The sequence below is a fragment of the Macrosteles quadrilineatus genome, unplaced genomic scaffold, assembly GCF_028750875.1.
Source record: "Macrosteles quadrilineatus isolate MER2022 unplaced genomic scaffold, UCM_ALF_1.0 Scaffold_3__2_contigs__length_128488019, whole genome shotgun sequence".
NCBI classification, from domain to species: domain Eukaryota; kingdom Metazoa; phylum Arthropoda; class Insecta; order Hemiptera; family Cicadellidae; genus Macrosteles; species Macrosteles quadrilineatus.
The window spans coordinates 76,570,444-76,585,666 of record NW_026542596.1 but is presented as its reverse complement, the minus strand read 5'-3'; the positions used below and the strand labels follow the sequence as shown (position 1 = coordinate 76,585,666).

The 15,223-nt window shown below is 32.4% G+C and overlaps 2 protein-coding genes across 5 annotated transcripts in view; one reads left to right on the top strand and one right to left on the bottom strand.

Moving 5' to 3' along the window:
* Positions 1 to 5,889, top strand: part of LOC128990443 (peroxidase-like) — a 34,432-nt gene extending 28,543 nt beyond the window's left edge. For both annotated transcript variants that reach the window (XM_054412808.1, XM_054412807.1), the window contains 5 exons: positions 987 to 1,096; positions 1,706 to 1,798; positions 2,305 to 2,474; positions 3,162 to 3,270; positions 4,739 to 5,889. In XM_054412808.1, the coding sequence (XP_054268783.1) occupies positions 987 to 1,096; positions 1,706 to 1,798; positions 2,305 to 2,474; positions 3,162 to 3,270; positions 4,739 to 4,901 (645 nt within the window). In that variant the 3' untranslated portion in view covers positions 4,902 to 5,889. The remainder of the gene's footprint in view (positions 1 to 986; positions 1,097 to 1,705; positions 1,799 to 2,304; positions 2,475 to 3,161; positions 3,271 to 4,738) is intronic.
* A 628-nt stretch (positions 5,890 to 6,517) lies between these two features.
* LOC128990131 (phospholipid scramblase 1-like) overlaps positions 6,518 to 15,223 on the bottom strand; it is a 33,458-nt gene continuing 24,752 nt past the window's right edge. For all 3 annotated transcript variants that reach the window (XM_054412391.1, XM_054412393.1, XM_054412394.1), the window contains 3 exons: positions 13,504 to 13,665; positions 11,789 to 11,877; positions 6,518 to 8,753 (listed from right to left, as the gene is read on the bottom strand). In XM_054412391.1, coding sequence (XP_054268366.1) covers positions 11,818 to 11,877; positions 13,504 to 13,665 — 222 coding nt within the window. In that variant the 3' untranslated portion in view covers positions 6,518 to 8,753; positions 11,789 to 11,817. The remainder of the gene's footprint in view (positions 8,754 to 11,788; positions 11,878 to 13,503; positions 13,666 to 15,223) is intronic.

The following is a 15,223-nucleotide window of genomic DNA, read 5'->3' as shown; positions in this document are numbered from 1 at the left end:
AATTTGTGTAGTCTCTAGCTGATGACCTCATTGCTGGTTCAAGTCCAGCCTCTTGCTATATCTTATTACTGCAGTTACTACATTGGGGAGCGAGCTGGTGTAGTGGATAGAGCGCGGAACTTCAGTCCCGGGTTCAAATCCTGCCAAATCACAAATGGATTGCCCCTAGGTTTAGCCTGAAGTAATGTGAAAAACAACAGCAGGCTTGTGCTTAGCGTCCTAAGACAAAAAAGTTACTGCATCTGGATTGTCCATGTGACTTAGGCCTTGACAATATTTGACTATCTCTAGATCACTGCACAGGTTTTTATGGTGACGGGAAGCAAAGGTATTTTCTTTAAAAGGAAATGTATTATTTGTTTGCATTGTAAAAAATTGGTTTAATTTCAAAAAGTAAACATAATATTTTTACAGTGAGAAAAAACGTTAAAGTTGGTTTCTCTAAACCAACCCAGGATTTTCTTGTCAGTGGTCCAATACTATTTTTGCGATTAGACAGACTGACATACTATTAAATTAAATTGGTCCTTTGCATTTTAGTTTCTTCTATGTATGACTTAGGTAGTTTTTCAGAAATAAAAAGCTTATAAAATATCTCGTGATAAACGGGTGTTCTCTTGACTTAGGTTTATTGGTTGAGATTGCAAGTAGAATCACCTTACAAAATGTACAGCGCAAGTACTAAGCACATTAGGCCCTAAGCTTTCACTGATGGTATGTGAGGCAAATCGATTTTTAACCATCAAAAGCCACGCAGTCATCAGGGTGTAGAGTATTTATTTGGACACTTGTCTTTGCTCTCAGCTTTAGATTGTTGCCAAGGAAATGGATTCATCACACTCTGGTTTGAACGCATTACCAACTGATTTCCTAACTGCACTTTGGAAGTGATTCGCTAGAGTTTTGCAATTGTAGACCAGAAATCGCACCTTAGTAAAGATTGAACATGTTAAAACAGGGCTAACATTACTTTTGTGTCCTTTCAGGTAACAAACAACTTGTTTAAGAAGCCAGGACATCACCACGGACTGGACTTGGTGTCTTTTAACATGCAAAGAGGCAGGGACTTTGGTATTCCAGGATATATGGAGTACAGGTTGGTACAAACATCTGACCTCGGGGAAAATATTACCTATAACTAAAGAAATTGTTTGTTGGATTTTTTTGTATGGTGCATTATGGAATTTTTTTGTTGACGATTAAAACTTATAAAACTTATTGTAGACTCTGTCACTCTGATAGTAATTAGTTAACTATTTTCCCGCCACGCTCCACTGTTTAATAGACTTTCCGTGCATGAAATTAGTCCGGACTCTGGAAAACAGCAGTTTGCAGCCTGCTTAATCAAATGGGGTTTCATTACGTACCACTGTACTGTAATGAGTTTTTACCGGACACCTGCTGATTATAATTGGCAATAAGTCAACAAATCAATAAATGAAAACATAACCTTCTTGAAGTTATGAGTAGTGATTGTTAAGTCCTTTAGTGGGTGGAAATGTATGACGGATTTGTACAGTTTTTTAGGTTATAATTTAAAGTAATATGGCAAAAATATTGTACATCGCTCGTCCAAAATGTGTTTACAGGAATATTAACCTATTATACTAATTACATATTACACTGCATGGTGAAAGAGGCACAGTATTTTGATATACAGTAATGGTTTAAGTCAAGTATCTTGAAAGAAACATTTATTCCACAGGAAGTTCTGTGGACTGCCTGGTGCCCACAACTTCGACGGACTCATGGGAGCTATGCCTAACACTACCATCAGCCGATATGCCACTGTATACGAGTAAGTTATATTCTACTCTGTGTCTGTATCTGTGTGTTTAAATAGGTATGGATTTTATCATTATCTATAACAACCTATTAGATAGAAACTATAGTAGCATAAATAAAGACAGATGAAATAGAAGAATACATTCCTATAAAGCTGCTGTAGAAAAAATAGTTGATAAGATTTAAATTGATGATAAAAAATTATGTATTGCTGTCAATATTGTAGAAACAAATGCGAGTTCTAAATCAAGACACTCAAACATGTGTTATGACTTTCAAATCTTTTTCTTTTTAGGTTATCTTGGACTGGAGAAAATACAAAATGTTTCAGTTGGGTTTTAACTTGCCCTGAAGATAGATTACTGCAACAACTTTGAAATATCAACTAGTTATTTTATTTCACCGAATCATTCCCCAAGAATATAATTCTGTAGTTGTATTTTCTACTTTGACCGTAGAAGCATAACTTCTAGTGAACAGCAAATCAATTTTTTTCATTATTCTCTCTTTGCCCACCAGGAGCCCGTCCGATGTAGACCTGTGGTCAGGAGGGGTGTCAGAGCGGCCGCTGCCGGGCAGCATGATCGGACCAACCTTTGGCTGCATCATCGCCACTCAGTTTAGCTACGCTCGCCGAGGGGACAGGTTTTGGTACGAACTACCAAACCAGCCATCATCCTTCACTCCTGGTGAGTCTTTGTTCTACAACTTACAATGTCTGCATGAAACTTTGATTGTTATTGTAAAAATGGGTTCCCCCCGAAATTTCACCTTTTAAACATAAATTCTAGACATTGTAAATAAAGGCTGCGATAAAATAAGAGCCCTTCTCATATTTTTGCTATTTATCAGACTCTGCTGCCTTCTACTCTGTTTTTCGATTCAAAGGTTGATTTAGAAGACCTGATGCACCAAATAGTACCAGTCTAGTAAAGTTGTGAGTCAAATAAACAGCAAAACTAAATGGTCAATCGCCCCATCTATTCAATGTAATTAAGAAAGAAATAGCTCTTTTGTAAGACAAGACAACACGTTTTAAGTACTCTTTAATCTATCTTAAGTACCCCTTGTGCAAATCTTGTGAACAAAGCGTAACTTTACAACAATTTTAATTTTATCAGGCTTTTGAGACTTTTCAATGCAGACACTTTTTCAAACAAATTGTTGAATACTTTTAGTAAAACAAATAGTATGATAGAAATTTTTACATTTCTTTCTATATCTCATAATAAAAATTTTATTTTGAAAGACGATTAATTAAAGTTAAAAGTTTCTATTTAAGACTGACAAAAACATGCAAGAGAGAAATGCACAATGTCATTATAATTTTATTCAATCCATTAACTTGAAATAATGAAGTACATTTTTACCTACAGAGCAACTACAAGAGATACGGAAGGCGAAGTTGGCAAGAGTGGTGTGTGACAACACAGACTTGATCGACACAATTCAAGTGTACCCCATGGTGCTCGCAGATCACGAAATGTAAGTGGAACACTTAACTTTGCGTGAAAAAGTATTTAAATGTGAAATGTGAATTTGTCTTAGTTTTAATCTATGACGGGTGAGTGTAGAATGGAGTGAAATATGATCTGATATAATTACCAACTAGTGTACCTGTTGCTCAAATTCGAGCAAGTGCGAAGTAGTACAGGCGTTACTTTAAAACGAATAACAGTCATAATTTCCAATGACTTTAAAGATTATGTCGACTCAAATATTATGGGAATACTCACGATGTACATAACAGTTTGATATAATCATAATCACATTTCTTGTAAATATCTCATCATTTTTTAAAAGCTGATCTTGTTTGTTTGGTGTTTTCTACAAATGTTTCCCACTCACAGCCGCATTAGTTTGTCCATAATTACGATTATAAATATAAAAAAAAACATTATTTCTTTTTCTTCTACTTGGTGGTGTTCTATCACTTTCCTATGTTTCCATAGTTTGTAAATCGGCTCTTTCAATGGCTGCTCAAGAAATACAGCGCACTGTTAATTAAGTTTTCTTTTTAAGTATATCAAATTGTCCAGGCTTTCTCGCTTTATTGTACTGTAATATTTACGCCAACGCCAACCCAAATTCAAAAAGTAAATATTTCATTTCAACCAAGTCAGTAAAATGTTTGTAGCACACGTTTCCTTAAATTGCAACTAAAATATGAACAGCTATTAAATTATCCAGCTGATCATAATGTAAACAAATATGTTCTTCATAAGAATAACATGGGAACTTTAAAAGCCACTGGGGCAGAGCCCAAGGGACATTTTCAAAATGTAAGGACAGTTTGTTTGCAAATATACACACCTAGATGAACATTTTGGTATACGTAGAGTTAAATCTAAAAAAAAAAAAAATATTATTGTTCACAAAGTTTCAATAAATAATATAGATAGATGGATAGCTACTAAGATGGAGAAGTAAGTAGAACTTGTTAACAGTAAAGAATTTCTACAATTTTGTCAAGAAGTAACAATAAAGAAAAACAAATCAATATAAATTAAAAGTAGTAACAACAAAATAAATTAATATAACAATAACAAAATATACAAATACATACAATGGTGTAATAAAAAGTAAATAAGAGAAAATATTTTCTAAATTAATGAAAAGAGAACTAAATAATGGTTTTCTAGATTTTTGGTGGAGAAAGGGTCAAGGGTTGGTAGTATAACATGAGGATGCTATAAACTAGGAAAAAGTGTAACTTCTTTTCAGTGCTTGTATATTTGTTAGTTGTATTTATTTGACCAAACCTCAAAATGTTAAAAACTAGGAAAAAGTGTAACTTCTTTTCAGTGCTTGTATATTTGTTAGTTGTATTTATTTGACCAAACCTCGAAATGCAAAAAACTAGGAAAAAGTGTAACTTCTTTTCAGTGCTTGTATTTTTGTTAGTTGTATTTATTTGACCAAACCTCGAAATGCAATGATTGGTACTTTGCAGCAATCCCAGAGTTCCATGCCGCAGTGGCATTCTTCCCTCCTTGGACCTGACCAAGTGGGCGGATCACGGAGGATCTTCCTCAGGACCATCCGGACCTTCGGGGCCTGCCGGGCACTTCCCCGCTTCTGGCACCGCCTTCGACCCTCTCTTCGGCAAGAAGTAACGACTTCGTACAAGCATCGTATAGTGACTGGAGAAAGTTAAATTAACAGATACGAGTATGCGACCAATTATTACAAATAATGTGAAGGATTATAAACAGATGAAGTTTGATTTTGCAATAGCACTATTACACTTTAAAAAATTTTAGGAGAGGGTTTAGTTGACTTACCTGAGAAAACCTTAGTCCAAATACTTACAGATTTGCAATAATTGTACACATTACTTTCTTGCGTTTCTCTAAATTCCCAAACACACTAATTTTCTACGGTAAGCCAGCTCACTTGCATCCCTTAAAAAAGTTGTTAATTAGCCACATGGCTGTTTCTTAAAACCCTTCTTAACTTGAAAATTGCCATACAAATTCGGTTGTGTATCCATTGGTTGATCATGTAGTTGATTTGAAAGTAGTAAGATTGTAATTTTGCATATAGCTTCTTGTTCATCCTTTACAATAGGCCTATATTCGTTTATTATCAATCTACACAGCTAAAATCTAAGCTGATTGGTTATGTTTACTGAAAATGGCAAATGTGTGCAAAATTAATTAACAGTGCTACTCCTGATTATAATAAGACCTTTGTTATAGACAATGTATACAGTTTCTTTAGGCCAAGGAGAAGTTTTAACTGATAAAACTCTAATGTTGACTTTTTAGCAGATCTTTGTGATCCAAGCTTATACCGGATGTGACTTTTGAATTGATATTTAAGATGTTTTTCTTTGTGTATATTTAAACTTTTAAGTTATTTTCTTGAGAAACTGTCTTTCCTAAAGTAAAAAGTGTCTTTTCCCAAAGGGTAATACAAAAATTAATTTGCTAAGACAAATAATATATTTTACAAATATCTTGTACTTTAAGTATTGAGAAGCTTCCCAAAGGTGGATTAGTTATTTACCTTTTTATGAAATGTTCTTTTTACTTTTGGATGGACAAACATTTATAATTTGTATATTAAAATATGTAAATACAAAAGTTTTTTAATAAAAGGTATGGGGTTTGTGTATTGTTCTTTCCCTCATTTACTACATAAAATATATTTTAAATACAAAGATTCTAATCAGAAAACTAGTATAGGTACTTCATTCGCTCCTTCCTTCATTTGCTTGTCGGAATTCTCCAGTAAAAGGCCCGGCAAACATTTTGAGGCGTTATGAAGAATATTTTGAAATTTCATCTACAGATTTCAAATACAGCTTTCTACTAAGGAACTTTAAAACTCCTCTATTTATCCTAACCCATATGCATGAACAGACTAAAGTTACAATGTGTTCAATTCAAATCATCTAGTTTTTCATTGTATACTGCAACAAAAACTGCTATTAATACATGCGTTATAGTCTTCTTACGTAGGCTTTCACAGCCAGTGTCATAAAAGTTTATGGTGTTTTTCGGCATCAACCGATAGTTTTTCTGGCGATAGTTTTTTAGTAACAACGCGGTTGACGGCAAAAAACACCATGAACTCAGATGCCTTATAGGATTAAACTAGTTCTTTTGATCCATAAGATCAAGGAAATCAGGTTTAATTTTATAAGGAAAAAAGCCCAATTAATATAATTGTTGTTGCAGTCTTGTAGCCCACATGGGAATTTAAAAGAAACACACCACTATAATTATTAGTTTATTAAAACTTTTGTAATTTAACTTCTTGTCATTAACAGGAATAAATATATAGGAAGAAAAATATTACATGCAACATTCATTAAATTCTCAAAAATTATTGTTAACAGTAGGAGTAAGTGTTGGCCTAATAACTAATTTTATTGTGTACTAAGATAAAGTTAACTGGTGTTTAAACATAAAATAGTAAAATAAATATTTGATTCAAGTTCAGAAAAAAACGGTATAAAAAAATTAAATACATGATTACAGGACATAACCTATATCCTATATAGATCCCTCATCCAAGATTTAAGAAAACAGATTACAACATATATTTTAAAAGCTTAGCGTGCCCTTCCCACACCACTATTAGAAAAAAATGTGAATTTTAAATAAAAAATGACAAATGTGTTATCTAGTATGAGCACAAAGAGTTTTCCCTAATGGGAGCCACCTGGGCAATATGTAATAATAGTTACACATTTTATTTAAAAGAATTATTCTTTTGGTTGTATACCAGAAATGACTAGAATAAATTAAATATGTAACAGTTAGTTTTGATAACATTATTACAACTGACAATAGCACTAACAGACACATATAAACACCAAAATATAGTAAATTATGATTTTGAATTGGTAAATGTTTTATTAATCAAAAACTAAGCTTTCCTTCATCTAGTTTACCCTTAGATTTTTCTTCACTTTAAATTACACAATCTGGTGGGACTTAGATTAACAAACCCATGAATATAATGGTAAATTTTCAAAGACATTTCAATCCAAATATTAAGGTGAAAAACAGTAGATTTATTAAAGTCGCGATAAATAAAAAAAATATTTAAACAAATGATTAAGGAAAAAATATAAATAATATTACATAAAATGACAAACACTATAATTTCATTCATTTTCTATTAATTGACATACTGAGAAATGAGTCTTCAACGAGTTTAACATAAAACATTAAAAATAGATAGTAAACAAAACATAAATATACAAATACATCTATAACATTAGCAATGTGATGAAGAGTGGGATGGACATAAGTTTTAGAAATTGGTTAGTTTGACATAATCTAAAATCATGTTAGGAACAATTAATTATTGTAAAACAGTTTAACATTCAACTAACATTTTTAAAATAATTTTTTGTTTTACCCGATGTATCATTTAACTATAGCTTAATTCTTAACAAATGAAAATGCTTATTTAAAACAAAACATTGATCAAAGTATTATCTTGTTTATGGTTATTTAACTTTTACACAATTTAAACAATGTAAAAATTAAAATAAATGACATGCAAGTTACTAATCCAACATTTGGTCTTGAAAACTAGGCTATATTTCATCAAAAATTAAATGTTTAGTATTTCATCTTTGGTAAAGAATGCAAACGCAAACCAATGTTAAAACGGTTTACTCGTTATTTGAACAATTGCTGCAAATTAATAAAATTTACTGTTCTTGTTTTCCCATACAAAACTTTCAATGTCATAATATTTCATTTATAGTATTTTTTTTGTCTTTTAACATAAAGATGTGAGATGCAACATTTTGAAAATAAATAAATAATCTTCAAGAGTGCTGTACCAGTGTACGACACAGTAGTATTTAAAAAATTTCAAATAGGCCACACAAAAAAAATAATTAAACATTGACTTACTCATCTATTTGTGGACGACATAAAAATAGATTTTCCATTGTTATATATTTTCATTTCCAACATTCAAATGATCAGAAACACATACAGATTTACTTATGTTAAATCAGTTTAAACTAAGCTTATTGGTAAATAGATAAAATTTACAATTTTGATCTAACTAATCAGTCATATATATAAACTCCGAGATATCATTTGAAATTGTTTACAATCTTCTCGCAAATGAGCTCTCAAATGTAATAAGTTACTAATAATACAAAATTTAGCTTGATCTTTACAACACAACACATTTAAATACAATGTATAGTTTTATGTACAAAAGCAAAAACATTACCATTTTAGAACCAGGAAAATAGTACAGCGTAACAAGATTCATCTTCTATTCTTCTATTCTTCTTCTTCATCTTCTACAGTAAATATATACATTTGCTAAAACTGGTAAACTTTATAAGTGTAAATACTCCAAAGAATAAATATTATTGTAGCAGTAGAAAAAGGAGCAGAAGCATTGTATTTTGTATTTAGTGTATTGTGCGAACCAAGGCCTCTGAATATGTAGTTGACTAGTCCAAGTCCAGCAGCATTGGACTGAAATCATGAAATATGTGTTAATATTAACAGAAAGCTAGTACAGATAATCTTCTCTCTCTATATATATATATATGGTGGATACCAGTAGAGCTTTGCTTTTATAATCAACTAGCTGCACCCGCGGGCTTTTGCCCCGTTTGACTTCATAAGTATTAATACAACTATTGATTGCAGGGTTGGGTGGCATTTTGAGTGGCTTTTCATGGTTACTTCAAAAGAAGAACATTGGACTTAATAAACTGTCAGAGAGTATTTGGGCCCTAGGAGGGTATTAAAATAAAAATTGGCTATCTCCACTAAGCCTATGGTTATGTTGGCACTATTCATGAACAAAAATCTGCTCAATTAATTGGTCAAGTAGTTTTCCCGTTATTGACATACTTCAAACACTCATATCTATAATATTAGTTCCTTCCATCCTAATGCACTAAAATTATTAACACGCTACTCCGTTTCCCAGACATTATTTTTGAAAAAAAACAAACACAATATATTTTTTTTATTGAATAAATATAAAATAAAGTCAATAAGTTGATGAATCATGATTTTAAAAATAAAATTACCCTATTCACACAATACTACATCAATTTTATTATTTGACCGATCTCATTGTGTATCACAGCTTTTTGTTGCTGCTTCGTTCAAATTAGCTTTTATCATAAATTCAAACAAAAAGTTAAGAGTGCTGCACCCTGTTGGTAAATCTTGTAACTTTATAATGCTGTTGAACATCATAGATCAGAACCAACTTATTTAATTGAAACAGCTGTTAAGATACATTAATTTCTTTTAAATATGAAAAATCATAAGGTTAACATTAGAAACTCCAGAGCCACTGGGGCGGAGCCCGAAAATCCGATCAGAATAAAAACAACTTAGTTTTCCTATTTAATGCCTAAAGAATCAGTGTACCGAATTTCAGCGTCCTAGGTAAATGGGAAGTAAGAGAATTAGTGATGAGTGAGTGAGTGAGTCAGTGAGGGCTTTGCCTTTTATAAGTATAGATAGATGGTGAGTGTGTTAAACATCTCTAAAGTTGATTTAAAAAGCCTTTTTAGGGAAAATTCTAGGAAAGGTTAAAACAATCTAGATCGAACTTTGCCAAAGAAATACTAACTTAGTACTTTTTTTGTACCTTTAAAAGCACCGAAGAGCCCATATTAACTCAAGAAGAAAGACTTGTACATATGTATACATATGTTTTTAAACTATAAACTTTGATATATAGTAATTGAGCGGAGCGAAGCGAAGATCTTTGGGATCAACTTTAATGCAATCTTTATAACACTTAATCTCAATAACGGCTGAACATATTTTAGCCAAACTTACCAAGGTTGTTTTGTCAAATGTTTGGATGGTTTAGACGTAAGTGACTATATAATTTTCAAGTAACTCTAAGTTTTTGCCATGATGGTTACAAAATAATGACGTAAATGTAAACAAAACAAAGAATCATAGCCTATGTTAAAATCAAGCCACAACCTCACAGTAAAAAGGAAAAATAATTCAGATGATGACCACTGATCAAATACCACAGAGAAAGTCTTTACATTTACAAGGTTTACATTTAAGTCCCGATTTGGAAACGACCACTTATCGAATAGGTACAGTCATAGATAAAACATACTTTTTTAGGTACAGTATTTAACAGAATATTTGATTTTTGTTGCTAAACAGCGGTTATAAAAAATAACATTGTATCTTAAACAATTCGTCGGTAAATCACATTCATGGATCCATCTCATAAATGGCAAACTTAAACTGGTCCGCGGTGTAGGAATTGGTGAAGGAAGTAGTAATGGTGAGAAATGCAGAGTTTAGGAAAGGTTTGTGACGTGGCAGTTAGATAATTGTATCTAAAATACTAAAATGCTATGGGAAACAAGTCCACGACGTAGGAAGTTGTGAAGGAAGTAGTAAAGGCTGGCATTGCGGAGTGAGGGAACCGTTTGTGGCAGTTATATTAATGTATTTGCAATCCTAAAATGCTATAGGAAGGGAGGGAAACAGGTCTAAAACGTAGGAAGTGGTGAAGGAAGTAGTAAAGGCTAGCAGTGCGGAGTGTGAGAACATTTGTATTTTGTATTATATCTATAATATTTTTTAATTTATTGCTTTATTAAAAACTATAAAACATGATTGCTCCGCTCAATTGGCTTTCATTGCTATGAAAGCAATCCTATTATATACTATACTAGAGGTCGTCCAGTGGTCAAAAATTCGACCAAAAATATGTAATGTACAGACTTCTACAATTTTCACCCACGCTATAAATAAAACATGTGATTTGAATTTCTTCCATTTGTTTAGATTTTCTGTTTAAATTCTGTTATTTTGTCACCAGCATGACAACCTATAAGGCAAATGTTATTTTTTTCTTATTTTAAATTCATTTTTGTGCTTATTTTTTAGTCTATTTTAATTTATAAAGGGATTCTGCTCATCTGCAGGAAAATATCTGTCATTTAGTAAAAACATTAGTACCAGGTTTACATTTAGTATGCGTAGATTTTCCCTGCAGTGCACATGAGCTGAGAAAAAAGGTTTTCAAGAAACATGATTGCCTATTAATCTAATCTTCTATATCCATCTATCTATCTATATCTATACTATTATAAAATTGTGGTGGTGTATGTCTGTCTGTCTGTCTCGGCAGCTGTCACGACTAAAATACTAAACCCAGACAGCCAAAGTACAAAGATGGTCCACATATCTAGGAATGTCATAGGCCTATTCACTTTCCTGAGTTTCTCTCGGGCTACGCCCCTTGGATGTCCAAAGATTTGAGGTCGGGTTTTCAAAGGTAAATATTAATTGGTCTCGATAGAAGCATGAGTAAATTTACAATGTTTAACTTTGTGTTGACATTTAAATGTAAACAATAAATAATTCCTCCCACACTTTTGCTTTGTTTTTCCGGCTACAACATTTCAAAAAATTCAAAAAAGACTTTTTTAAGGTCTAAGCACTACTAGGACAGATTTAGTAAATTCTAATTAGCTAAATCTCTAATGAGGTTGGTTATTAGATACCTGTTTATTTTGGCAGCAGCGTTTTCAAACTAAAACATTCCAGGTCTATCCGTTTCACGATTACCAGACTTCTCGAAAAACATTGCATCCTGAAAAAGAAGGATTGATTAAGTATATAGCTGACTTTGATTTGTTTCTTAATTGGTACTATGTTACACATATTTTAAAAACCTGCAAGGTTTTACAAAAGAAATTGATTATCTGTTATTGCGATATTTTAATATCAAAACCTCATTTACCCTTAGTAGTTGTATGGTACTTTAAAATTAGATGGATGAAACTACCTGTACAGCGCACTACAACAATTAAGTTTAGACAAAGTTATGACGATTGCACTTACTTAGTTTGATTTTCACAACTCCCAAAGTAGTAGGTCTAGGACACACTTCAACTATCCATATTTCCTCTAGGTCAGTGACAAGAAGAGAACAACTTAACAACTTTAGTATAGTTAGCAAGGATTACACCTGAAAATCTGTTATCTTCCTTAGATGAAAATGCTGTCAGTGACAATGAAATATTCTAATCTATTGTGTATATAGTCTTAAGTTTTGTATTTCTTGTGCCAGTTTGGACTATTTCCTATTCAAGTAAGCCTGCTCTCCACAAAAAAAAAATCAAAACAAGCTAGGCCCTTGTGCTCTATGTTTCTTAAAATCATGTTTATTTGCAGATAAACGTACAGAGGTTACAGATAAATGCACAGGTGCTTTTCATTCTTCTTATAGCCCAATATTATATTACTTAATGTCCTTTCTTAAAATTAAATAACTGTCTTAAAAGGTATTTAGTAATAATATTAATGAATCAAATAGTTGTTTAACATTTGAGGAACTCTTTGTATAGGACTAACCAAAAGGTCTAATAAAGAAAGATAATGTCAAGCTTAAAACTAAATAACAGGATTTATAGAATTTAATTATAAAATATGTAAAACATAAAAAGTGCACAAAACATTTGACTGTAGTTAATAACAAAGTCTTCATTAAAATTTCACAACAAAAAAACTATATATAATATGTAACATTTAAAAATCAACAAGGTTAACATGGAGAAGGAACTTTTACCCTATAAAATGTTATGGAAGTAACAGGACCTGCTAATAATATTTGAGAGTCATTTAGAAAACCGAGAACTTTATAATAGGCCTTTCTGATAAAAAAACACTTAACATTATCTACAAATTGTGCTGGACTCATTGCTGTGCTTTTTATGTGATTTGGAAGTTTATTGGACAATTTAATTCCCATGTAATGAATACTCTTTTCCAAAGATGTCGTAGAATGATGAGAGTATATAAGTAAATTCTGGTTTCTAGTATTGTAATTGTGGCAATTTTTTTCTATAGAGTACCAATTTAAATTATCCTTAGGTTCAATTAAGTTTGGATTAAGTAAGTTGCCAAACCAAGCCCAACTTAACCCATATGTTTTATGGGATCGGTTGTATCCAGCATCAATAGTTCCAAAATCCTCATCGACATCACAATCTCTTGGGGAAGATGACCACTGATTTGACTTTCAATGTATTTTTAACTTTCATTTTTACTGTGTAGACTTTTTCAAATCAATGTTCTAGCAGTTACAAAATTGACCATAAGTCCATTTAGGTCAGGCAACTATCAGAGCGACCTGAAGTTCAGCCAATACATCTTCATCACACTGAGTTTGTTTTCCAAAACACAAAAACGCAAATAATTTCAAAGTTCGACTCACAATGAGGAAGCAAGCTCCAAGCATAACTGCCTTCATCCTAACGTCCAGATCCATGGGGAAGGTGATGCCGAAGTAGTCTGCGTCTGTGAACGCCTCACGCAGCAGTCCGCTCCACTGCTTCGATATCCTGCCTACGACAGTCGAACTATCTTTGCTCAGCACCTACAAATTTAAAGAGCTTTATTCACTTTGCATACTGGAGTTTACATCCCACCTGTTTGGACCAGTCGTATCTAATATTTAACCAAAACATTGTTGAATGAGCCCAATGGTTTTTACATAGTGCGCTACTGAAAAAACATTTCTCTTTAATTTCCCAATATTTAAATCACTGATGTGACATAAAAATTACCTTAGTTTACAGTACTTAGTTTTTAATTTTATAATTGTGAAGGATAACTATTATAATTTTAGTTTATGGACTTTTCCTATGCTATACTATGTTCACAACATTTAGGCGGTGTCGAAGATTTATAAGTTCTGTTCTAAATTAAGTAAATATATAAATGTGGAAGCGTGAAAGAAGTTTTATTTTTGACAATCAAAGTATTTAAGTTTCAGTTAACATTTTCTTTTTGCTATTAGTTCAACTAGTACAACTCACATTATTTTATTCTCATAATCACAACATATGGTATTAATTACATATGTTAAAAACAGTCTTTTGGGAAATGTTATGGCTTTGCCACAGGTGGTTTGATCGAGGGGAAGCAATTCCATCCTTTCCACTTCACCCTAACTATGAAACCACAACCGACAGCTGATCAGCTAATGTACATTATAATAAGCTAAGAAAAGAGGGGAAATCAGGAAACCTTCCCCATAATCGGCATAATCCAACTAAATTTTGTGAATGGGCTGAAGTGTTTTGTACACAGCGTTTCAGGATGTAAGATCTAATCACGTTTTGGAAGGGTTGTTAGATCCATGCGTCCAAGACTATTCTAGAAGGAAAAAAGGTTCACATTGTCAGGTACCCATAGGCATTGTAACGTGTTTGTTCTTGGAGGTTACAAGTTAATTCAAGCCTAGGTCTTGTTATTGTGAGTCACCATGGAGGCAGGTCGGAACCAGCAGCCGACGCAAGCCCCTAGTGTAGAGGAAGTACCCCACCTCCTAGATCTCCGCTACCTGGCAACCCCTTGTACTTATTAGTTTGATTTTTGAGGTTGTGCCCACGAGTTTGTTGTAGTTTTTTTCCAGACCAGCTGGAAGCTTCGGACTGATAAGTATAGCTGAGTTTGGTTTTGGTTTCGTTTTGTGTATAGTTGTGTTAAGTTTTAGTAATATTATGTTTTTAAAATTGTTTTTTAGGTTATGTAATGTTGTAATATGAAATCAATGTGTGGAAAAAACTTTAGGTAGATTAAGTTGGATAGGATATTTAGGTAGATTTAGATTAATTGTTAGTCACTTAAAAACAGGAGGAGTTTTCTTACCGCACGGAAAATAGTGTTGTAAAATCATTAGCGTAGGAAAGTCCATCAACTGAAATTTAAAAAGTTGACTGCAAGTTGCCAATACAGTATGGCTCAGTTAAAAGGAGATGGCATATTCCACAGAAATCAGTAGTTGATATCAAAATTTTCAGTTGTTCAATATAACTAATTAAATTTTAATTCCAAAACTGGCCACTACTTTATAATGGGAATGGGATGTCCACTACTATAAGTAATAGTAAAAGTTTTTATCAACATAACAATTCAATATGAAAATCCCA